At 44.0% G+C, this 26467-nt stretch overlaps 1 protein-coding gene across 1 annotated transcript in view; it reads right to left on the reverse strand.

Annotated features, from left to right (window-relative positions):
* Positions 1 to 26467, reverse strand: part of Vps8 (VPS8 subunit of CORVET complex) — a 192890-nt gene that overhangs the window by 88709 nt on the left and 77714 nt on the right. Inside the window, exons 25-32 of the mRNA XM_050146426.1 lie at positions 25468 to 25539; positions 20288 to 20407; positions 19222 to 19278; positions 15411 to 15493; positions 14347 to 14431; positions 13267 to 13365; positions 5970 to 6059; positions 3186 to 3232 (exon numbers count right to left, since the gene is read on the reverse strand). Of these exons, the coding sequence (XP_050002383.1) occupies positions 3186 to 3232; positions 5970 to 6059; positions 13267 to 13365; positions 14347 to 14431; positions 15411 to 15493; positions 19222 to 19278; positions 20288 to 20407; positions 25468 to 25539 (653 nt within the window). The remainder of the gene's footprint in view (positions 1 to 3185; positions 3233 to 5969; positions 6060 to 13266; positions 13366 to 14346; positions 14432 to 15410; positions 15494 to 19221; positions 19279 to 20287; positions 20408 to 25467; positions 25540 to 26467) is intronic.

Below are 26467 nucleotides of genomic sequence, written 5' to 3' on the forward strand. Positions count from 1 at the left end.
CTAACCAAAGAGAAGATTACTAATATACCTTCTATCTTCCTGAACTGGTAGGACTAATGTTATAAAAATGGCTATATTGTCAAAAGGACTGTAGATTTGCTGTAATTCCATCAAAACTTCACTGACTTCTTCCAGAACTAGAGGAAATCCTAAAACTCATATGGAAGCACAAAAGACTAATGATACCCAAAGCAGAAAGAGCACTGACTGCCAAGATACCACAACACTGGACCTTGAACTGTGTTGTAGAGCTATAGTGACGCGCACAGCATGGTACTGCCACCAAACAGGCAAACAGAACAACAGAACATATTAGAGGACCCAGAAACAAACCTGCACAGGTATGCCCACTTCATTTTTGACAAAGGTGTCAAAAACCATATACTTGGGGGAAAAACCCTTCCTATTTAACAAATGGTGTTAGCAAAAATGGATTTCCACCTGCAGAAAAATAAAATGGGATCCATATCTCTCACCCTGAAAAAAATCAATTCAGAGTAGATCAAAGAACTTCATTTAAAAACCAAAACAACAACACTGCAAGAAGAGAATACAGTGAAAACATCCTGATACATAGTATAGCCAAGAATTTTTTACATCAAATCAAAAGGGTTCTGTGAACAGCAAAGGAAACCATCAGGGGAGTGAAAAAACAGCCTTCAGATGGGAGAAAACCTTTCCCAGCTACACATCAGACAGGAGTCATACTTGGAATGCATACTTTTAAAACTGAAAAAAAAATTAAATGCCAAAAAACCGCTGCCAATCAATAAATGCACCAATGAACTAAATAGTTCTCACAGAACGATATATGGGTAACAAATATTCTAAAGAGTGTTCAACACTCTTAGCCACCAGGGAAAGGCAGACTAAAACCACTTTGAGACCACTTCATACAAGTCAGAAAAGCTATAGTCAGGAAGACAGACTCTGGGGGGAAAGGAACTGTGGTGGCGCTCTCACCATGTCCAGGATCAGAATGAAATCACCACTGCAGCAAAAACAGCATGGTGCCGCTGTAACAGGCAAAGAATAACAGACACACAAAGAAGGCACAGAATGAGGGGGGGGGGTGCTACATAGAAACCCACACAGCTACAGCTCCCAATTTTTGACAAAAACATCAAGAATACACATTGAAGAAAAGACACATTGTCGACAAATGATGCTGGAAAGCTGGATGCAGAAGGAGGACACGAGATCCCTCTTAGTCACCCTGAGTAAAAATCAACTCAGACGACCTTCATGTCAAACCTGACTCTAAGCCTGGCAGTGGAAGAAATAAGAAAAACACTTAAGAAGTAAGAAAAACGGGGTAAGTCAGGGCTTTCTAACTAGGACTCCAGTCACCTGGAGACAGCACCAACAACAGACACACAAACAAACCAAGTAGAGAGACAGCATCCAGGAAGGGAGATCTCCGCTAGCTATACATCGGACAGATGGGTCATATGGAGACTATGCAGAGAACTCAAGATGAAGAATAAATAGCCAAAACAGAGAAATGCAAATAAAAATTAAATTGAGATTCTGCCTTGTCCTGGTTAGAAGGGCAATCATCGGGACAACAAGAAACAGCAAATGCGGTTAGGGATGCGGATCCAGGAGAAGCCTCATATACTGCTGGAGGAGTACAAACTAGTCCTGCCGCTGTGGGCGTTCCTTAACAATCAGCACTAAAAATACCCTGGGTGCTGGATAGCTTTATGTCAACCTGACACACGCTAAAGTCATCTGAGAGGAGGGAACCTCAATTAAGAAAATGTCTCCATAAGATCAGGCTGTGGACAAGTCTGGAGGGCATTTTCCTAATCAGCACTGATGGGGAAGAGCCCAGCTCATTGTGAGTAGTACCATCCCCGGGCAGAGGCGGTCCTGGCTCCCATAAGAAAGCAGGCTCAAAGTAAAATTTAAGGAAAAGAAAAGAAAAAGGCAGGCTCAGCAAGCCAAGAGGAGCAAACCAATAAACAGCACCCCTCTGTGGCCATCAACTTCTGCCTCCAGGCTCCTGCCCTGCTTGAGTTCCAATCCTGACTTCCTTCATTGATAAACAGTGAGATGAAGTGTTCAGTCCAACAGACCCCTTTCTCTCCAACTTGCTTTTTGGTCAAAGTGTTTCATCATACCAGTAGAACCCTAAGAGACCATGTGACCCAGCTGGGTGTTTACGAAAAACACTGGAAGTCAACACATCACAGAGACACTTCCCACCAATGTTCACTGTAGGTATTCACAACCGCTATGTGATGAACCAATCCAGGTGTCAATCAACAGAAGAATGGACAAGAAAGCATTTTCAGCACAAAGAACAAGTCACGTCATTTGCAGGAAAATGGATGCAACCAGAGAGCACCATATTAAGCAAATTAAGTCTCAAAGAAAAGCATTGCACGTTTTCCTCTTTTCCTGGGTGCTAGACCAAGACAAATGCATAAGATCATGTACGTACAGATGAAAAGAGAGTAGAAGCAGAACTGTCCTGGGGCCAGAGGAGCTCATGAGAAGGGGAGGAAGCGAGGCATGGGGGCATGCTCACAGTACTATATGTACTTGTAAATGCTTGACGTGATCCAGCACACAACTCAAGACAGCTGTTTAGGGGATGTTACCCGTCACTACGCTCAGCTCCTAACGTTAGCATTCCACCCGGTCACAGTGGAACTGCAGGGTCTCACATGTGGACCTGATTTGCTCACATATCCATTACTAATTCCATCATCTCCTGGGGTTTGCTTTACTGAGACTGTTATTTTTAGAGCAGCAAGTAAAAATTACATGTGAACTGCCCTTCCTATATTACCAGGAAGTTACACAAGCAAAACTGATTTGGTGAGGGTGAATAAATTGACAGATGGGCTGGGAACTAGATGTTCACCCCATCCACACGGCAGAGTAAGGCCTAGGCCAGGGAGGGGGGTGGAAAGGGTCTTTCCTGAATGGACAGTCTGCATGTAGAGCCTCGCTGTTAATTCACAACAGTGGGAACTCATCGTGAATTTTTGAAGTACGACTTCTCATCTTCTTTCAGAGCATAGACGATTTATCTGTGTATAATCACTCCTTGTTATATTAAAAATAAAGAGCTAATTTACTGTTTGAATGCCAAGAGCCAGTATCTTAACTGCAGCTTCTTTCTTCCCATCCTTCCACGTGTGTATTAGGAAAGCAAAAGTTTATTGACATACCTTGGGTCAAGAAGACTCCTCAAAAACTTGAAAAGCAAGACCTGGTTCTAAACAGAAAAAATAAAAAGTACAATTAAATACAGAAGTTCCAAAATCGTGAGATGCTAAAGCACTCTAGACAACCACTTCAAAGTGCAGAGGCTGCACCATGGAGCCTGCTCCTACCATGGCGCTGCAGACTCTCAGTGGCTCCAGTGACTGCCACTAGCATGTGGGAGGACACACAGAGCTTCCCCAGCACGAGGGGCTCCAGTGCTCGGGCCTTGCTGCTGACAGTGGACCTGGGCTGTAAAGACAGCCTCAGCCTGGCTCACCCGTCCTCTGCCTCTCACGGGGACTGATGCGAGACAGTTAGCAGTGGGGGTGACACTTGGAGGAAATTTAAGGTCCAAATTAACAATGACCTCAAGTCCTACTCATCGTCTCTGCAACTGTGAAGTGAGCTATCAGTACACCATAAAATCTGGGTCCTGGTTCCAGAATTCACTGGCAACATGACTGTGTGACTCGGTGCTCGGTTTCTTTACGTGAAAACAAAACAAAACCGCTCTATGGCTACCATCACCTCCAAACCTCAGCTTATCTTCCTGCCTTTGTCACAGAGTAGCCACAGTTAAAGAGGTAAAACTCTTATACCACATATATAGCTGCCAAGTCTTAAGAAGCCTAAGCAAAAAGGAGGGTTTTTTTTTTCTGTGTATTCAAATTTCTTCTGTAACAAGCAGGGAACATCCAAAGTAAAAATGATAATAAAAAGTAAAAATAATAGTATTATTTTAAATATGATTTTAAAATATATTTACAGTTAGGGGTATAGCTCAGAGATAGAATCTGTGCCTAGCATGCACAAAACCTAAGGTTTAATCTCATACTGGAAAAGGGCACAGGTGCATGTTCACGTGAGTGTACACACCCACACATTTATTCATGCGTATATACAAGTATAGGGGTACACACTCTTTTTTAAAAAAGACTCAGATATAGTCATCAGTCTTCATATCCTGTCTTCTCTATATTGGTTTATTCTATTTTACATTACTTCCTTTGGGTTATAACTTAATATTCTGGCTAATTTTTCATTCCCCAAGCATTCTGGGAACTATTCTTCAGAAGCAAATTGCACTAAAAGTAAAGGAACTACCTAAGATCTGTATGCAGTTTATATGATCACTAAAACTTGGCAGTAAAATACAATTTCTTTAAAAGAACAGCATAGGACTCAACAAACAAACCACAATCAAACAGTTGCCTTTTTCTTACACCCAGCTTTTACCAACTTGACTGACAAATGATATTATTTATTTATTATATATACAGTGTTCTGCCTACATGTATGCCCACATGCCAAAAGAGGGCACCAGACCTCATTACAAATGGTTGTGAGCCACCATATGGTTGCTGGGAATTGAACTCAGGACCTCTGGAAGAGCAGCCAGGGCTTTTAACCTCTGAGCCGTCTCTCCAGCCCTTGAGCTACTTTCTAAGAGGACAAGTTCATCTGGAACCCATCTCCTCCACTGCCACTGACTTTGTTCTGGTCACCACCGCTTTGCCTGGCCCTTTTGCTTTTCAAGACCTTACTGCTCCATTTGGGCTCTTTTCCAAAGTTAATTTTCTGTAAAGAAGGTCTACTGAGACCATCCTTTGCTTAAACCACTGGTCATTCTTTAACACAGAAATATAAATTTCTTAATATTACAATAGGCTCAAGGTGCATCCGTACTTTCTGGGCTCTATCATCATAACTCACCCCTTCTAAAACACTGCTTCTCATTGCACTGAAGCCGTTTCCCCCAGCATGCCTCATGTTTCCTACAGACTTGCCCAGCCTCTGAACACAAGAGCTGCACCATGCCTTTATGTCCTTCTATACCAGAGCCCTATCAACCAAGAAAGCCTTTCCCAACTCTGTTTGCAAATCAGACGCCTGTCCTAATCCTGGCAGCTCTGGGGCTGTTTTCTCAGCCCTCGTCCACCCATCACTCTCCTTTGCCTCATTCCCATGGCCCTTTTAATGCATTTGTAGCACAGCGCGACAGCGTCATGCTCCAGTGACACCAGTGTTTCCGTGCTCCTCGGAGCCTAACACTGAGTCCCACTTTCATCTCCCTACCTACTCAGCTTTTCATCAGCCATCATTCCCGACCACTGCTGCTGCATCGAGGGCTGTGGGTTGTACTTCAAGTCTCTCCTGCTGTCCTATTACCTAGCTCTCTCTTCTGATCCTCAGAAGCCAGCTCCATACTGGAGCTGTCGTGGTAAACACTGAGCAACAGCAGGCACTCACCCAGTGCATCTCGCAAGCTCGTCAGTGCTCACCATGCATGCAGCCACATCTAGAGAACCCGTCCCCTGAAAAAACTCTAAACATTACCACTGGTTCAAGCTGGGGGTGGCAAAGTGCATAAGCCACATGAACCACCAACAGAATAGGATTGTGTGTCTTATAGGCAGAGAAAATGGGAGCATCTTCTATGGGCTAAGATTTCCAGAATAGTGTAGGTTAGAGCTTCAAAGACACTTCTTTAATATCAGCATGTGATATTCAAAATGAACTCAGAGATTAATACACAGCTGTTCCCACCCCCATAACACATACACAAAACACACACAACATACTACATACACCACACACAGTACAGACACCACATACACAGGGCACGTGCACACACTACCACCTCCATAAACCTACTATTATCTGGCAACTACGAATTTAGGCAATAACAACCATTAAGCACCCTCAAACAAAGATGCCCCCTTCCATCATATGCTCACAGTCCCCACCTGTAGCTGTCCAATGACCACTTCAATCTGTCCGGAAAAGTGAGTAGCAACCAGCTCTGCAGCTTTACAGGGCTTCAGGGACACAAGTTCCTGCAGACGACAAGAAAAGACAAGGTTTTTTTTTAATGGTACACTTAATGGGCTACACATAGACAGGAGGGTCGGTATTGTCATGAGTTTCTGTAGTGTCCTTTAAAACAACCTGCTATGGCCTTAATTTAGGGGTCACATTACCAGTTAGCAAAATTAGAAAATCCTATATTGTAAATCAGAATTAGGGTTTTGTTTTTGTTTTTGTTTTTTTTTTTTTTTTTGCTACTCTAGGATTTCTGGAGAGTGACTGCTTTATGAAATTCTGGATTCTGGCCATGGGAGCTATGGGTAGACAGAAGAGAGAAAGATCCCCAAGCTCCCTACAGAGCCTCACATTTTCTTTAGCTAAAATTCTAGCTCCGCCTCTGGTACAGGCTGCATCTCAAGCTGGAAATCAAACTCAGCAACGTCAAAGAATCTTTCATGTGGTGCTAGTTTTGAAGGCATGAAGGGGTCATGGAGAGCAGCGGAGGTGTGGCACTATGAGAGGCGGGGGTAAAGGGGCAGTCTCAGTTGCAGAATGGTCCAGGACTGAAGGGGTCATGGAGAGCAGCAGAGGTTTGGTGCCATGTGGCAAGCTTAGTTAGTTCCTGAAGGGGAGGCCAGGAGGCCATTGCTGAAGGTGCAGCTTCAGCTGCAGTGGAGACCCCCATGGACTGGAGATGCCCGGACCATGGGATGACCATCAAGAGCAGTGGTAGTTGTGGAGTAGAGCTGGCCTGAGTCAAGGAGACAATCTGTGTATACTGTGGATGGCAGAATTGGAGAAGTGGGGCTATCCAAGCCCATCGGAGTTTAGAAGACCTCATGTGAATCTCTCTCAGAGGTATCAGACATGAAGCATTTTACATTGTTGGATTTGAGTTTTGCTTTGCTCGGATTGTATTTGTGCCCTGGTTCTTCCTTCTTGGATTAAGAAGTATATAACTTATTTTGAATTTTCCAGGTACCCACAGTTAGTAGATTTTGGATTTTTTCAAAGAGAATTTAGACTTTTCAAACTGATAGGGTTGTGTTTTATATTATGGTATCAATAATGATACCATAATGATACCATGAGATCTTGAACATAAACCAAAAAAGGAAAGTTATTATTTAACCATGATATGTTTGTATATCAAGTTGACAGGGAGTGAGTGGGCTCATGACAGCTAATCTTGCTTGTCAATTTGAGATGCCCAGGAAGAAAAGACTCGGCACTGCCCATGAGACGGCTCTCTGGGCATGTCTGTGAGGCGTCTTCCTAACTGCTACCTGATGCAGGAGGGCCAAAACACTGTGGGTGGGGCTGGGGAGGCAGGCCTGTGCAGCAGAAGAAGAGAGTGAGTAAGCAGCATTTCTCCACGTTTTCTGTTTGGGTCCCCGGTTCAGGCTCCTGCCCGAGCTTCCCCCAGTGACATACCTATCCTGAGAGCCAAATGAAACCTTTCCTTCCCCAAGCTACTTCAGGTCAGTGTTCTATCAGAGCAATGGAGACCTAACCAGAACAAAGGACAAGGAAAAACTACCCATGCTAGATATAAACCAAATGAATTCATGACAACCAAGGTCACTACAGAAGATACTTGAAGAAATCCTTTATATTGAAGAGAAAAAGAAGCATCAACAAAGTCATTAAGAATAAAGTGCACTTAGAAAAGTAGGCAAGCAAAAAGCGTAGGAAAGTCCCAAACTACAAAAACAACAAAATAAAAGGAATTAATAACTGTTAAACATTAATGGCCTCAACTCTCCAATGAAAAGATGCAGACTACCATATTAGATTAGAACAGGATCCATCTATTTGCATTTCTTGTATTCTGTCTGATCACAAGGGACTAAACAAGAACTCAATACCAAAGTGAACTCTAGGAAAAACAAAAACAAACAAACAAAACCATCATAGAGACTGAACAACACACTAATGAATGACGAATGGTTCATAGAGGTGATCAGAAATTTAAAATTCCTAGGATCGAATTACAATGAAAATACAACATACCAAATGTAACTGGATACAATGAAAGCAGTTCTAAAAGGAATGCCTACAGTCACAAATACCTATATTTAAACACCAGAGATCTCTCAAATAATGATGCATTTCAATGTATTAGAAAATAAGAACAAAACAAATCCCAAACCAGTAAGATTAGGACAGGGGAGCTGAAGAGATGGCTCAGTGGTTAGGACCACTTACTTCTCAATCATGAGGACCAGAGTTCGGATGCAAATGGGACAGTTCACAAATGTCTAGACCTCCAGTCCAAGGGATCTGATGCCCTCTTTGGGCCTTTGTACACACATGTGCATATACTATCACATACATGCATTAATAAAACAAAATTAAAATATTTTTTAAAACAATAGGGTGGAAGTCAATGGAATGGAAACAAGGAGAACAGATGAAGAATCAATGAAACACAATGTTGCTTCTTTACAAGATTAGCAAACCCAGAGTTAAAACTAACTGAAAGAAAAAGACTCAGATCAATAAAATTAAAGATAAAAATTGAGGGATTACAACACATCAATAAAATGTGGAAGATTGTAAGGGCATGTTCTGAAAACATATTTCAATAAACTGGGACGCTAGAAGAAATAGATAGATGTCTATACATCTAACCTATCAAATTAAACCACGAAGACAGAAACAAGTAAAATAAATCTATAACCAACATGCAATCGAAGCAAAAATAAGTCTTCCAACTGAAAAAGTATAGGCCCGGAAGGGGTGGCTGGGAGGTTCTGCAATTCCTTCAAAGGCTAACACCAATGCTCTCAAACTACCCCACAAAATAGGAGGAGGAAGGACACTGTTACACTTGTAGTGAAAGTCAATTCTACCCCAGGGTTAGAACCAGATAAAGACACGATACAAACTAGTACTGTCGTCAATATCCCAGATGAACATGAATGCAAAATTCCTCAAATAGTGGGAAATTAATTTCAACACCTGTCAACTTGATCTTAGGTGTGCTAGGATGGTTCACAATCCAGGAATGCGATACGCGCATGAGTTGACTCAAGAAGAGAAAACACAATCATGTAAATACATGCAGAAAGGCTCCACCAAAATGCAACAGCATCCTTTCCCTTCATGATAAAAACCTTGGGGTTAGAAAGAATAGTAGGAACACATACCTCAGCATAATAAAGGCTTGCTGCAGCCACGTTATACTAAACACGAGAAAAACTGGAAGACATTTCCATTAAAACACGGAATGACACCAAAGTCGACTCACTCCTATTTGTGGACAGTATGATCGCATATGTAAAAGACTATAAGACTCTGCCAGAAAATTCTTAGAACTGATATTTTCCATAAACTAGCAGAATGCAAAATCAATGTGAGAAAAAAATCAGTAGCTGTTCCTATATACCAGCAATGAACAGGCCGAGAGAAATCAGGAATGCAACCCTATTCACTATAGCTAAAAACAAAACAAAACAAACACGAAAACTCTTGAAATAAATCCAAGGAAGTGAAAGACTTCTACAGTGAAAGATTTAGAGCACTGAAGAAATTGAAAAAGATGCTGGAAGATGGACAGACTTTCCATCTTCAGATGACTATTATGGATATAAATATGAAAAAGTTTATATTACCAAATATTATTGTCCTGGCTAGTTTTATGTCAACTCAACACAAGCTAGATTCATCTGGGAAGAAAGAACCTTACTTGAGAAAATACCTCCATCAAACTGGCCAGTAGACAGGTCTGTGGAACATTCTCTTGATTGACAGCTCACTGTGTGTGGTGCCACCCCTGGCAGATGGTCTGGGGTGCTGTACAACATAGCAAAGCAGGTCCTGCACCCTGCCATGTTAGTGTCTGAGGGCCATGCTGCCATGGGCACCAAGCCAATCTGATGGCCTGCGCTGCCACCTGGGGCCATGGTGACATCCAAGTGCAGACTGCTACTGAGAACCATGTCTGGATCCATGGTCCTACCACAGCTGGGTTCTGTGTTGACGTCCATGGCCCACATACTATCAAAGGCCATACACAGGGTCCAGGGTCTGGGGTTATGACCTGTGGCCATATTGGTGTCTGAGGGCTTTGCTACCACCATGGCCATGACAATCTGGGTGGCCTGCACTGCCACACAGGGCCAAGGGGTCGGCCAGGCCCAGACTGCTATGGTGGGACATGTCTGGGTCTGTGGTCCAGCAACAGCCAGGGTCTGGGTTGTGTCTGTGACTCCACTGGGGAGTGAGCAGATGCCCTGGATCTATCTGGACAGCTACCTGAGACCATGCTGGTGTCCAAGGGCCTTGTTGCCCCCAGGGCCATACTGATCTATAGTGCTATTTTGTTTGTGGTTTTTTTTTTTTTTTTTTTTTTTTTTTTTGATTTTCTCGAGACAGGGTTTCTCTGTAGCTTTTTGGTTCCTGTCCTGGAACTAGCTCTTGTAGACCAAGCTGGCCTCGAACTCACAGAGATCCGCCTGCCTCTGCCTCCCGAGTGCTGGGATTAAAGGAGTGCGCCACCACTGCCCAGCTTGTTTGTGTTTTAAAAAATAAAACTTGCCTGAAGATCAGAGTGCAGAATTAAGCCACTAAAAACCAGTGGCACACACCTTTAATCCCAGGACTCAGGGAGACAGAGGCAGAGGGATCTGTTAGTTCAAGGCCACCCTGGGCTACAGGAAACTGAATCTGTCGAAAAAAGAAACAGATCTCATACAAAGGTGATCCCAGTACTTGGAATCACTCGCCTTTAATCCCAGCACTAGGGAGGTGAAGACAGGAGTGATGTGGCTGGGCAGAGAGAGGAATGTAAGGCGGGAGGAGACAGGAGCTCAGTGCAGTCTGAGGACAGGATCGCCCTTTTGGTCTGAGCACTGGTAGAGGAGAGAACTCTCCAGTGGTTGGCTGCTATGCTTCTCTGATCTCTCAGTTTTCACCACCTAATATCTGACTCTGAGTTTTTATTATTAAGACCAACTATAATTCGTGCTACATTGATCTTGGTGACTTGTGCTGCCACTGGGGCCATGGTGACATCAGGGCCCGAGTTGCTGCCAAGTTGGAGCTATGTATCTGTTCCAGGGTCAGCCTGGACCACTAGCTCCAGCACAGCTGACTGCTGATTGGGAAAGCGTGACTTTGCATCCCTCCTGCTAGTTTTCCCTTTCTGTTTTTTCTGTGGGATGCCTATTGGTACAGGTGATGGTACAAAATCCATGTTCCTGCTGCAGCTGGCATCTCTGATAGTGTCCATGGCCTGTGTTACCACAGGGAATAACCGGAATCCTAAGTGTAAAATCCAAGGGTCATGCTGAGCTGGCCTCGCCCCTCACTAGACACTGCAGCAGGAGAGCTGCCCCCACTCCCGCACTTGGGAGAGATGGTCCCACCACTCACCACAGGTATGGGAGAGCTGGCCCTGATGGCATGAGCCTTTAGAGAATGGGCTCTGCCCCTCTCCTGAGAGTGGGAGGGGGGGCGGTCACAGTGGCCCAGACCAACCAGCTCGGCTACCATCCAGACCCACATCCTGGGCCTTGGGTCTGCCTCCCCTAGGATTTACTCCATCTATGACCTGCTAGAGTGTATGAAGGAATTGGTCCTGCAGAATGGTAACTGCAGGATATCCGAGAGGAGTTCCAGTGAGGGTCTGGTGATGATGGTGTGAGAGAGGCCTTGAGCCAGACCAGTGACTCATGGCAATGAACATTTTTGGGGTGGGGCTGATTGGACAAAAAGGGTATGCATACTACATGACACACCATAGCTCCAGATGCCACTAGAGTGAAGAGGAGTCGGAAAGATGGAGGAGCGAGGTTGTTTGTTTTGTTTTTACATTAATACTGGGAGGACACATGCTGCAAGGGTGAGGGGCAGATATGGAGGGACTAGAAGGTGAGAGGGATTGGGGTGCATGATATGAAATTCCCAAAGAATCAATAAAGAATTAGGTAAAAAAGAAAAACAGTTATAGTTACTGAGGAAAACTCCCGTAATATCTGCCACTACTTAGCTAGCAAAAGTTAACTTGAAAAACACGCATTCAAATGGTACAATTTAGTAGGTTTGGCAGCTCCAGCTCTGGTCACCAATTGAAGTAAGCCCCAGCTCCATCTGGTCAGTGGAGGTTAGTGTTGTGCCCAGCCCTAATGAGTAAATCTTTCAGTAGCAGGCGGAAGTTAATGCAGAAACCCATAACTGGCTACAGTGCCAAGAACACGTGGTGGAGGCGTGCTCAGTCCTGCATGCTCAGGCCTGCATGGGATGGCTACATTGCCCCCTCCACGGCTCAGGGAATATCTAAGAAGCAGGGATGGGAAGAATTAAGAGCCGGAGGACGGGGAGACACGCAGTAAAAAGACATCTTTTGGACATGACACAACCGATGCACTCATGAACTTTCTGCAGCTATGGTCATCTGTAAACAGAGCCCATCACCGTTTCATCCTGGAGGAGCCCACGAGGACCCGCCCCACCCTAGAGAATATGGGCAATTGGTGGTAGCTGGGGGAGATGGATGTTGTTTTCTTCAGCGGCGTAACCATTGCTCCAGCAAATAACCTCTCACCCACACCTGGGCACTCAGTGAGTCGCACACAAAAAGATGTGAAAATTGTGGTGGTTTGAAAGAAAAAGGCCCCCAAAGGGAATGCTCTATTAGGAGGTGTGGCTTTATTGGAGTAGGTGTGCCTGTGTTGGTGTCACTGTGGAGTTGGGTTTTGAGGTCTCACATACGCTCAAGCTCGATGTGGGATTTCCCTCTGTGATTACCATTAATGAATAAAGAAACTGCTTTGGACCTATAGCAGGGCAAAACTTAGCTAGGCAGGAAAAACTAAACTGAATGCTGGGAGAAAGAAGGGCAGTGTCAGAGAAAAGCCATGTAGCTATGCTGGAGACAGACACTGGAACTTTAGTCGGTAAGCCACATGGCAATACACAGGTTAATAGAAATGGGTTAAATTAATACGTAAGAGTTAGCCAATAAGAAGCTAGAGCTAATGGGCCAAGCAATGATTTAATTAATATAGTTTCTGTGTGATTATTTCGAGGCTAAGCAGCTGGGAACCAACAAGCGGCCTGTTGTCTCTTCACAACAACAGAAACCCTAACTAAAAGTATGAAGGGGACTTGAGAAGAAGGGTTCTAGTGAGAGGAGGAGGAGAATGAGGAGAAAGAGGCATGAAAATGCTAAAATTCATTATATAAACATGAAACTGTCAAAAACAGTCCTTAAGGATTTGGAGTGGGTACCTCCATGTGATCCATTGCTTTCTGCCACACAGACTGCTTCTCCTCAGCACTGTGGCCAGGAATAGACAAGATGTTGTGGATATAATTGAAGACTTCTTCCTGTGAGCACAAAACAATGCATTCAGCCCTTCACTCAAGCAGAACTCAAAGACTGTTGCTATCGACAGCAGCCTCCACAAACATCTATTATTAGATGAAAAACCATTTGGGTGTGGAGATAGTTTATAGAAACTGGCATTAAAGAGGAAGAGTGAGTGCAAAAGCCATAGGGTAGCCTCTCTGAAGTTCTAGGTCTATTCCACCTACATCAGGTCTCAATTTGTTAACCTCACTGACAAACTGAACAGTACACTTTTGCTTTTGGTAATGCCCTTGTCAACTATGCTCCATCTGTACTGATTCCCATTTCACCCACTGATCTCCAGCCTCTGAAGATGTCCTTTTCACCCTGCTTTGGGACCTTCATGTCCACTCCTCCCCATGCACTCCTCCCTGAGGACTCCTCCTTGAACACTCCTCCCTGTGCACTCCTCCCCATGCACTCCTCCCCTTGCACTCCTCCCTGAGGACTCCTCCTTGAACACTCCTCCCTGTGCACTCCTCCCTGAGGACTCCTCCCTGTGCACTCCTCCTTGAGCACTCCTCCCCATGCATGTCTCCCCATGCACTCCTCCCCTTGCACTCCTCCCCGAGCACTCATCCTTGAACACTCCTCCCTGTGCACTCCTCCCCGAGCACTCCTCCCTGAGCACTCCCCTGTACATTCCTCCCTATCTCAGAGCTCATCTTTGAGTGGCTTCTGTAATGCTAAAAGTCAGTTTACATGCTACTTTTCTAAGACTCCTCTGCACGCTGGGTGTAAAACAATCCCGTTACCCTCCAGAACCACACACCACCCTCTGCCCTAGCACAATATTTAATTCTACAATTGCTCACGACCATCACAGAGTTATATACTCAAACTTCAGAAACTGCATATTTTAATTATAGCAGAAACTCAACAAAAACCAAGTGACTGTGGCTAGGGGAGCGAGAATGTGGGGGAGGCTCAGACATAGGCTCAGCCGTCCTTAAACTCACCTCCCTCAACGGGTCATGCAGGTAGCAGTCAATGATTTTGTCATACTGGTGTGCTCGCTCATACATGAATTCACAGATTTGATAGCTGGAAGCAGAAAGGACAAACTTCAGTTGCCAAACAGGCAGGTGGCAATGTGCCTCTGACATTCAGAACTTTACTCAAGTGTGAGTGAAAGGGAATGATGTCATTTTCAGTGCCAAATAAAGGTCTAAGGATGTTAAATACAAGGGCGTCTCAGACTTGGAATTCACATCAGGGACACAATAAATCACATGAACATGTGAACGCTGCAAACCTCTGGAATCTGGTCCCAAGTATTTCAGACAAGAGTACGTGATGGGTATCAGGTATCTAAGAAAGAGGAGTGCCTGCTTCTCTCCTGCCTCCTGACTGAAGATGCGGCTGAACGCTGTTTACAAAGGCCTTAAAGAGACAGTGTGATGTCTATTTTCTAAAGAAATAGCTGGTGCTAGGTATCAATAATTTGCAATATTGTTTCTTTGTTCAAAACTAAATACAATAAACTAGGTGTCAACACACTGCATCTTATTTATTATGCTAAACTGTAAGTCATTTCTATTGCATATAACGGTCATAATCCAACAAATACCACAGGTATATTACTTTAAAAAATCTAGAGCTGGGCATGTGTATGGTGCCACACTTGGGAGGCAGAGACAAGCAACAAGACAAACACACGTTATACGGTGCACATTCCAGGACAGCCTAGGGCTGCACAGTGAGAACCTGCCTCAAAATACCAGACATAAATAAATCGAGTATAAATAAGGTGAAACAGGGAGACTGCTTGTTTACCTTCACGTTAAAGAAAATACACATTTCTAATTCAGGCTATAATTTCTCAAATTTTGCTAACTTTTAGAATTCATGTGAAAGGCAAAAAAACAAACAAAAAACCTCATGTTTATGTTTTTGTTACTGAGGCTGTTATTCCTACACCCTTTCTTAATAAAAATAAGCAGAAATGTAAAATAAACTAGGTTTCACGTTAGAGAATTAACAGTACTATGGAAAATTAATATACAACTTCAAAACAGCTCACAATTCAGCCTTTTCTGCCATGCGGATGAGCCGACTCTCTTCAAATTGAACTATGCCTCCAGCCTGCAGCAATTCTAAAAGGACCTGAAGATTTGAAACAAATGAGAAAACATTGTGAGGTTTATTTACTGTTCTCTGAGAGTCCATTCACCCATGCAAGCCCGTGACCATCTTCCTTGTGTCTTAGTACTGTGTTCACTACCATGTGCTAATTCTACTTTTCAAACATGGAAGGAATACCACAGTATCTTCAGGTACAACCCGCACACTCACACTAACCTCTAAAAACCTGTATATACCATTCTAAGAAGTTTGGTTTTTATTTGTTTGTACTTTATATGTATGCGTGTTTTGCTGCATGTATGTGCACCATGTATGCATGCTTGGAACCTGAGGATGCCAGAAGAGGGTGCTGCATCCCCACAGATGCTGGGAATCAAACACGGTTCCTTCTGTGGGGATCTAGCAGAGTCACTCTAGGGTAAACATTAAAACACAATATTTGTTTTCTAGAAGTACTCTGACCTTGAAGAACTCTTGGGAAAGCGGTGACTGTTTTCTGTGACTTACAGAGTTGTTTTTCTGAAGCAGTTTTATAGCCCACAATCCTCACACACAAAAAGATCAGGAATTCAAGGTCAGCTCAGCCACATAGTGAATTCAAGGCCAGCCTGGGCCACATGAAAGTTGCCTCAAAAAAAGGGGGGACATTTTAATCCAAGTGTCACAACACACACATATAATCTCAACACTCAGAATGCTGAGACAGGAGGATCATAAATTCTAGACCAGCCTGGGCTTTACAACAAGACCTCATTTCGAAAACAAAGACAAAATACAAAAACAATAAAAGACAAAATACTGGCACTCACATCACTTTCCCATAGTAGGCAGAGATAGAGCATGAGCAGAACAATGGTGTGGTTAGGATTTTAGGCCTGCAGGCCAGCTCAGGATGCAGATGAACATGACCCTTGCCAGGGTGCCAGGAAACCTTCACCAAGAACTTTTTATTATTTTGATGTTAAACAAAACTGATCTGAATTTTATATTCAAGACCCAAATTTAATCTGTTTGAAGCACTGGAATGTAATGTCATATGCAATAAAAAAGGAAAGAAACCTATTCACTGTGTCAGTTTGGAATAAAATAATGCAATGAGCTGAAGACAATCTCACCAACTCATTAGAGTATCATCACAGATTTTTGTGAGCAAGTTATTCAGTATTATTAAAAATTAAACTAATTTATAACTATGTATGTTAAAAACAAAGGTAATGAAAATCAAAACTCATCGTTTCCCATTATTTCATTAAATTTTGCTGCTCTATCTGCTCTTGAGGCTGTTTATTCCCATGCAGTTGCATCTGAATGGGGCAGTAGCACACAGGTGTGCATGAATGGGGGTACTGACACACAGGCGTGCATGAAAGGGGGTACTGACACACAGGTGTGCATGAAAGGGGGTACTGACACACAGGTGTGCATGAATGGGGGCAGCGGCACACAGGTGTGCATGAAAGGGGGTACTGACACACAGGTGTGCATGAAAGGGGGTACTGACACATAGGTGTGCAGTTAGGCATCTTCTGGTTCCATAACTGTAACAACACACTGGAAGACTATATAAGCTATAGTGACATGCCTAAAAATCATCAAAATGTTGTTTAAAAAATCTTACTTTTGAAGGGTTGTTAAAACAAGCAAGCAAACAAAAGAAGGCAGACTCATTGTGGTCAACATAAGCTAAAATGTTTATTCATTGGTTCCTTGACATAAATAGTTTGTCAGTCCCTGGTAAAGAATGTGGAAAAAATATTAGTTAAGCAGTTAAGCTAAAAAGTGTGACTGGCTGGCTGGCAGTAGGTGAAGGGGCTGGCCCCCTGGCCTGACAACTTGACCCACTCAATCCCAGGGCCTCCAGTGTGGAAGGAGAGACTTAATCCTGAAAGCTGCCTTGGACACATACACTGCAGCTCATGCTCGCACACTCAAAGTAAATAAACGTAAGTTTGAAGTATGTCTGTCCGTAGGCATTACATTGTAAAGGGGAACAAAACTGTTCCCTGTGAGGAGTAACAAGAGAGTAACGGGTAGGGTGTGTGCAGGTGCCGGTATGAGTGTGCAGGACTGCATAGAGAAAGAGGAAATGTCCAGGGGAAACCCTCATCTTGTCTGCTAACTAAACAAAAATGATTTTAACAACAAATGCTGATTGGGCAGAGCAGTCATGTTTTGCTCTCACCTTATTCATTTACATAAATCTACATAAATGGCAACAATCATATCAGAACTACTTGGGGAGCTAATTATCGACTATGAGCACACCACTGGAAAACACTGAGACTACTGCATGAACCAAATCTGATACATGACAACCGGTGGAAGGAGTCCTGGGTTAGGGGGAAGGAAGTCGCCTGTCCTAATCTGAATTTGACCTTGAACAACTTTTTATCAATGTTCAGTATTTCAGAGACTGAGGAGGGAGAGCCACGTGAATGGGGCACCTCTAATTAGTGTGGCTAAGGTGATGTGGCTGCTTTTCAAGGTTTGGCTTTAATGTTCAGACTTGACGCATAAGCACTAACGGCAAAGCTGAAAAGGAAACACACCGCATTAATTCACCTCTGTCAACAAGGCCTGTTATTCTCGGAGGTTATATGCTCACACCAAGCACACTGCGATCTGCCCTCACGGTATAGACAAACAGGTATATACAAAATAAAAGTTCCCTCGCTGCTATTTGTACTCAGTGTAGTTAACAGGAAATCAAACGCTGGCCTTGTTCTCGGGGAGTCTGCACGGGTGGCCGGGAGACGGCAGAGCGGCTAGAGTTCACGGCCGCCAGCCTACTTCGCAGAGTCCCCATGTCCAGGCCGTGCACTACATACACCCAGGAAAGCCACTCAACAGCCATGACTCCAAATCCCTGTGACTTATACTTACTATTTCAAGTGGGCTGGCTTAGCACCCACCGTTTCAGTGCACAGGCTATGAAGGACCTCTCGCGAAAGTGGCGTAAGAAGAAATGGTAGCCAGTATTGTATTGTCCCAGTGGGAGCGGGGAGGTGGATTCTAGTGCCCAAATGGAGCACTCTGTACGGCAGCACCTTAGTGTACCCCCAGAACTGAACGCGCCAACACTCAGGGTCCTGTAGTTTGTGGTTCAGAACAGAACCTTAGGAAGAGTGGCAGAACAAACACTGACTGCGGCTACATAATGCAGACACGCTGGGTGCAGGACGCGCTATGGGGCTGGAGCTGCCTGGCCAAATCTGCACGTGTCTTCCTATCCACACTGACTGCCACCACCTGTGAGCTCGAGTCTGTCCAAACCATCTCCTTGTTGTGTAGCGGAGCTACTACAGCAGAGCCCTTTCTGGCTCTCTGTGAGAGTGCTGACTGACCTGAGACCATCCAGGAAGGCTCCGGGCGCACCTGGGGGTATGTATCTTGACTAGGTTCGCCCTGGCCACACTGTGAGGGATTGTCTTGATGATGTTTGTGGAGTGGAAAGAGGAAAAAGTCACCCCTAAAGGGGGCAGCACCATTCTCTGTGCTTGGGTCCTGGACTGCAGGAAAAGGGAACCGCTGGCTCAGTGCCAGCTTTTGTCCATCTCTGCTTCCGGAGTGTGCGTTAACATAGTCAGCTGCCTCAAGCCCCTACAGAGAAAACTGCTCAGCCACGATGAACTAAAAGAAATTCTGTCTCCCTTAAGGGCTTTGGTTAGAGCATTTTATCAATCAAGAGCAAAGGTAACTAAAACACACTTTTCTTCCCAGTCTCTAGCAAAGGGTACTAGCGCTCATACCTGCTGCCTTTCAGAGTGGCGGGAGTCATCGTCAGGGCTGCAGAGGAACTCGAGGACCTGGCCAAAGGTAACAGCAAAAATTATCCTTCCGTGTTGGCAATTCTCGCTCAGCTGTGACAAGCACCGCCCTGTGCAGTTCTGTCCCAGCTGATGGCGACTGTGTGCAGCACAGGCTTCAAGGAGGCCTACAATTTAGCATGTGTACCATACACGGTTTTGTTTTTTATCAATTAATTTGTTTTTCAAGACAGGGTTTCTCTGTGTAGCCCTGGCTGTCCTGGAACTAACTTTGTAGACCAGGCTGGCCTCAAACTGAAGAGATAAAAACCGCCTTTGCCTCCCCATGCTGGGATTAAAGGTGTGTGCCACCACCGGCTGGCTGCGTGCACACATTTCGTTACTGTGGAGAAGTATAATTGGAAGCACTGCACTTTGAGGAAGCACAGACTTCAGTCAGGGTGCTTGAATCTGAATCCTATCCTAACATATATAATAAGATTTCTGCTAGAAAAAAATAATAATCTGAGTCTGGCTTTAGACGAGTTGTTTAACCTTTCTGAGATTTCTCTGAAAAATGAGGATTTTTAGACTGATTTTAGACCATCTGGCAGACTTGGTAACACACACAGCGCTCTCCTGGCTCTGAGAAGTGCTCCCCACAGCACAGTTATCACCGACTTCTGCAGACAACGGTAGTCTTCGTGCTCCCTGTGGACATGCAGGGGAGGGATGTTCACACTGTGACTGAGGAACGCCTGGAGACTCAAAGTCACGTATAAAGAGACTAGGATTTTCCAAAGTAATCTCTTCTCCAAACCATCAATATGGTCTTACCATCAGTCAAAGTTAGCAAATTCAGAATAAGAAATCCTAGGCAACTTAGAGTAACCAAATAACTGTTAAAAATAGAATACTGATAAGCCATGCTTCCATAATATTAGGCATCTGGAAGAATCATATTGCCCAGAACACATCATTAAAACACACATCCCAAATCAGACCCTGAACTTGAACACAGTCCCAAGAACAGAAGAAACCAGCCCCAGGTCTAACTGTAGACACTTACTTGGTCGAAGAGAGTTCTGTTCACAAATAAGGTGTTGTCAGGCTTTGCAAGCTGCCGAGCGAGGAACGTGAAGAGACACCCCACTTGTGATGGAGTAAAGTCTGAATTCTCCACCATAACCTGGTGAGCAAAACGAATCACTTAGGCAATACTCCATCTAGTTTGAATCAAAATCATGTGCACACACAGGCACACACACACACACTAGTACACACACAGGCACACATGCATGCACACAAGCATATGCACAAACACAGGAGCCTCACGAGTGAAGACTCACAAGAATATTATTTTTTGTCTTGTTTTGGTTTTTGTTTTTTGAGACAGGGTTTCTCTGAAGCTTTGGGGCCTGTCCTGGAACTAGCTCTTGTAGACCAGACTGGGCTCAAATTCACAGAGATCCACCTGCCTCTGCCTCCCAAGTACTGGGATTAAAGGTGTGCAGCACCACCGCTGGCTAAGAATATTCTTTTATGAGTGGTACAGGAGCCGGGCTCAGTACCGTCTTGAGAAGCAACACAGCTCCGTGCACATTCTCAGGGAAACACCAGGGTGGTCTTGTCATGTTTCTAGCGAGCGAGAGCTGCATTCCTGAAGAATTCAAAGAAACAATGATCGCTTCTCTCTGGGATCCTTGGCGACGCCTACTAAAATAATTCTCATTTCATTTTGCTAACCTTACTACAGATCTGCCTATCAACAAGGAAGAAGAATGCTGCTTTGGGGGTTAAAAGTAAGATTACCTGCCACTATGGGACCCCAGAAGGAAGGCAGTTACCGCTGCCTTTGTGGGGTGACTGCTGTCTGCCGTGTCTGCAGACAGCCCTGGAGGTGGCTGCTTATGTTACCAATCAGTCATTCCTCTGGTTTAACTTTGCTCTTGTGTCCTATGTCCCCCAGTACACATGGCGCTATGACAGCGGCCTTTGACAGGGTGATGGGAAGCACAGATTGCCAGCTTGACAGAATCTGGAATCACCTGCGCCACAGACCTCCGGGCATCCTGTGTGTGTGTATGAGGGTTATCTTGATTGTGTTAAGTGAGGTGGGGGACCTGCCCACCACTCCCTGGCTGGGATCCTATCTTAAATGGAGAAGGGGACTGAGAAGCAGCATTTGCAGTTATGAACAAAGAAGAAAGATGAGTCAGATACACATCCTAAAAATGTATAGTCAGATTACATCATTGTAAATGTATAGTCAGATTACATCATTGTAAACGCAAAAAAATGTAGAAGCCTAATTTTTTTTAAAAAAAAAACAACTCACAACACAACAGTACATTGGATTCAAGGTTACAGAAGGAATCTCTGAGAAAATGAGAGAGAAATAGCTCCTAAGCAAAGCTCTGAAGTTTTAAGTAGAACCTTTGGAAATAACAACAGAGAGAGGCGAGAACAATGGTGTGGGTACTGGGGGCAGCTGTCTGCCAGGGAAACCCCATGTTCTTCTGGAACGAAGAAGCAGAGAGAGGAGAAATCAGATGACAGCCTCGCTAATCTGGAAGACATGACACAAACCATGGGACGAAGGGGTGGGCTGCGATCAGGGCTGTGCTGGGAACTGGTCCTGTGTACAGAGGGGATATGCTATCAAGACACCAGTGTGTGAGGGCTGCACGGGCCCACGGGAGGAAGGTCCCACACTGCCGCAGCAGTGATGGAACACATGCTCAGTGCAGAGAGCAGCCAGGACATGTGTTCCTGCATATGGAAAACGTAAGAGTGACACACTTTGAGCATGATCAGTGGGCGGATGATCCTGCCATTAGCAAAGAAAGAATGCAGACATTTGTCACTGAAGATCCTGGATGTTGAGGGCTGTCAAGTTGGATTAACTGGGGTAAATTTACCACAAGTGAAGGTGTAGAACCCAGCATATCCATTGTAAGGCTTCCAAGTTCCTTCTGCTACCCTCCACTCAGACAAAAAGGAGTGAGATCTCGCTGCTATGAAATGCTCCCTCAGGGCCTAGGTCTGACTTACCATCTTACTTGGTGGCCAACACGCCCCTTCCTTTGCCCTCCTGCTTTAAGATGGCAGTCAGCACTTGTTCAAGTATACTATCATCGCCAAGTAACAGTACCAAGACACACAGCCCTGAGCTACACCTCCAGTTATACACTCCCAATACATCTATGCTGCCAGTCAGCTATGTAACACATGTTCCAGGCCGCGATCTTTAGAGAGCTTTCCCAGGATCAGTCATCACCCTGCTTGGTGTCCAAGGGCCCTTGTCTAGGACTCCAATCTCAGGGCCCAATTAGTGTTCCTCTCTGCCGTTAGCCCTTCTTCTGCTCTGTAAGGCCCCAAACTGCCTGACTTTACACAAACATTTTAAGAACTCATACTCAGTTCAAACTCATAACAGATTCCTTTGCCAACTCAGCAAGTGTCTAACTGATTCTATCTTATAATTTCATATTTCCTCCAAAATACTTCAAAGGCCTTAAAAACCTTCCTAGGCATCCCCTGGTCTCTTGAGTTCTTTCCCTCTCTGCAACCACACAGCCCAAACCTCGGCTACCTGAACCCTGCCATTCATTTGTTCGCATCCTCTCGAAACCTCCCTCAAAGCACACTTCAGCACACGTACAACACTGTCACCAGAAACCAGTGGCCTCTATGTTCACGCCTTATTGATTCGAAGTGAACTGTCTGAGGACAGCATGGAAGCACAGCCGCCCACTGGCCGTCACGGGGAGTTTCGGAGCCCCAGTCTCTGCATCGGGAGAACATCCTTCCAGACTACTGTAACTTCAAATTCAAATTCCAACTTGACGGACGTATAAATGTTTCCTAGACAGGTACCAGATTTCAGGCACTGGAGAGCACATGCTCTGGGCATCCTACAACAATGGGCTTCAGTGAATATAGTAAATACAGCACAACATAATAATGCAATTAATATAGCAAGTGCCACTACTAATAATCCTCAGTGCCTATCTTCAGGAAGCTCAAGTCGAGACAGGAAAATCTGTAAACAATTCCAATGCAGAGTGTAAGTGCAGCACAAAGTCTCCTGAGAATATTGAGGCACCTTAACCCGCGGAGAAGGGTGTGAGAGGACACAGAAAGCAATCCAGAATCTAAAAGAGAAAGGGTGGGCGGGCGGTGGTGGCGCACGCCTTTAATCCCAGCACTCGGGAGGCAGAGGCAGGCGGATCTCTGTGGGTTCAATGCCAGCCTGGTCTACAAGAGCTAGTGCCAGGACAGGCTCCAAAGTTACAAAGAAACCCTGACTCGAAAAAAAAAAAAGAAAGGGCGGAAAGCAGCGTTGAGTGGCTGAAAGAACATAAGCCGAGATGCTGACAAGGACTCATGGGTGAAGAGCATGTAGAAGTGTGTGGAGGTGGGGGACAAAGAAGTAAAGGAACCAGCTAGAGAAGTAGTCAGGGACTATAAAATATAGAGGATCTTGGGTGTCACAGTAAACCACTTGGATGGATATAGCAAAAATTGCTATATACTACGCAATAGTTTAGATAGAGTTTGTTCCCCAAGGTATACAAGCTGGAAGCTTGGTCTCACTTGTAAAAACATGAAATCTTTGATAGGCAGGGCCTACTAGGCAGAACCTAGGTCATGGCAGACATTGCTCTGGGACAAGATTAATGCTGGGCTGTCACAAAAGGAGTTCACCTGATGCCTACAATCTCTCTCTGACTGCTTGACTTCCTCTCACATTCCCTGGTACTTGATGCCAATGTTGTAACAAAGTCAAGGACACCTTTACTAGAAGCCGGACAGGCAAGGCTACCCAATTTTATGCTTTCAGCTTCCAACACCGTGAGCTAAATAAACCCTTTTCTCGATAAAATCTCGGGTCTGTCTGATGGTAAAAGTGCACTAACACAATCTCTAGTATCTGTTCTTCCCTCCTAACCGATAAACACAAGTTCTCATTTTTAGCTGAGCATATGGTAACCCAGAATGCTTTGGTCTCTCTTAGTAGCTCTCAAAGATCTGGATAACGTGCTATAAGCAGATTTATAGTATGCAACTTTGAAGGCGTTTCCTTAAGGACACAGTTCCTTCTGGGTCTTGATGACACGGACTTGTTAGCTGCAGGGAACAACTGGCCCTAAGCAGCTACACTGAACCAGACAGAACCCATGTGCTAAGTATAATAGAAACAGAGCGAACTCAATCCCTGGGGGTTCTGAAGCCACTCTGTTGGATCAGATTGCCTATCTCCAGCTTAAAAAAGAATAATACATCTCCGTAATAGACTACTGTCACTTTGAGTTATCTCTCAGGTACAATTTAACTGCAAATGAGCTAACAGAGAGCCACAGAAAAATACCAGATAGACAAAAGGCAGATCTACAAATAGGTAGACTATCTGGGAATGTAGACGAAAGTCTTTATATTAACCACCTGGATTTCACTGGCTTTGAGAATTCAAAAATTCTGTTCTCACAGTCACCATTGCCTGTCTTACAAGGCTAATAGATAGCTGAGCTGAGCTGATGTGTACACTGTGCGTATGCTCTGTATAGCACCAAGAATAGCACAGCTGCAGCGTGTTTATGCTACATATAACTAGAGGACATTTTAATTATGGCCTCTTGACCAAAGTAATCTAAAAGGAATAAACCTCTATTTTATGGGCAGATGAGGAGTGATAACGCTAAGCTTTTAATGGAAACTTTCTGAAGAGCTGAGCCAACACAGGACAAGAACCCGTCTGTCTCTACACGCGCGCATAGCAACAGCACGGAGCCTAAAATAGGTCTTTGCCGACTCTGAAGCTGGATTGAGATAATCCTCAAATCATTTTTAAGTGTCACCCATCATCTTAATGCCACATCAGAACATGGTAATACCATAGTAACCAACGCAGGCTGGAAAGAGACAGAGATTCTTGGCATTAATTAATTCTTAAAGCTGTCTCTGTTGTTACATACAATCATATTAATAAAGTGATTACCACAATAAGCATTTCTAGAGGCTCATACACTGTACCCCAGCATCCAGTCTAACACTGTGACACAGTAAGCTTTTTCAGTTAATCACTAATATTTCATTCACATCTTGAGGACTAAACACCATAATCTAATAATAGCACTGTAACAAATGGCTCCACTGAACAAATTGTTCCAAGTCTTGATATAAAAAGTTCAGTTCACTTAATACAGTATCAATCAATAGAAAGACATGCAATCTTTGAATACTTGCTTTCAGTAAAATATCCACAATGCGTTGCTGGTATTCCACAGCTTGTTTGTCATTTTTGAAATCTTCAAAGGTCTAAAAGAGAGAAAGATAAAATTGAAAATAAGTGTTTGTTGCTAATTTTGGAAGGAAACAAATTATTAAATCCCCCCTTTAGCAAGAAACAATAGAATTTATTTTCTTTTATAAAATGCCTCAATGATTATAAATGAGGATAATCTTTGTATTCTAATTTTTAAGGAATATTATCCAGTAATTTCTTTAATTCGGATACATTTTGTGGAGGAAATATGCATCAGAATGTTATCCACCCCAGCATGGTCAAAAGTAACTGGAGTCTCGTATGGTGAGTCCAAATATTTCAAATACAAAGAATGGCCACTCATAGGTGAAGCTTCTTATATTACAGCAACCAAGCCAGGAACATGGACAGAGAAGCTGTCCTTCCACAGAAATGACATAATGTAAAGCCCACACAAATTCACAAATACGGTTTGTTTTTGCTAAGTGGTAGTGGCACATGTCTTTAATCCCAACATTGATGAGGCAGAGACAGGTGAGTCTCTGAGTTCAAAGCTAGCCTGGTTCAGGATAGCCAGGGCTACACAGAGAAACATTGTCTTGAAAAAAAAAAGATTTATTTTTAAATATTTGCTTTTACTATTTTTAATTGCATGATTATATAACCTGTATAATTAATTACATTATATATAATTATATATACACACATACGTACACACACAGGGGGGATAGTGGAAGATCTCTATAAGAGTACAGGTGCCTGCAGAGGCCAGAGGTGCTAGATGCCCCTGGAGCTACAGGTGGTTGTGAGCCACTGACAACGGTGCTGGGAACTGAACGCAGGTCCTCTAGGACAGCAATACATGCTCTTAACCACTGATTGATTGATTGTTTATTTTATGTGTATTAGTGTTTTGCCTACATGTATGTGCATCTACCACTTGCCTACCTAGGTCAGAAAAGGACATCAGATCTCCTGTAA

This window comes from Alexandromys fortis, unplaced genomic scaffold (genome assembly GCF_014885135.2).
Source record: "Alexandromys fortis isolate MF-2015 unplaced genomic scaffold, M_Fortis_MF-2015_v1.1 scaffold_56, whole genome shotgun sequence".
Lineage (NCBI taxonomy): Eukaryota > Metazoa > Chordata > Mammalia > Rodentia > Cricetidae > Alexandromys > Alexandromys fortis.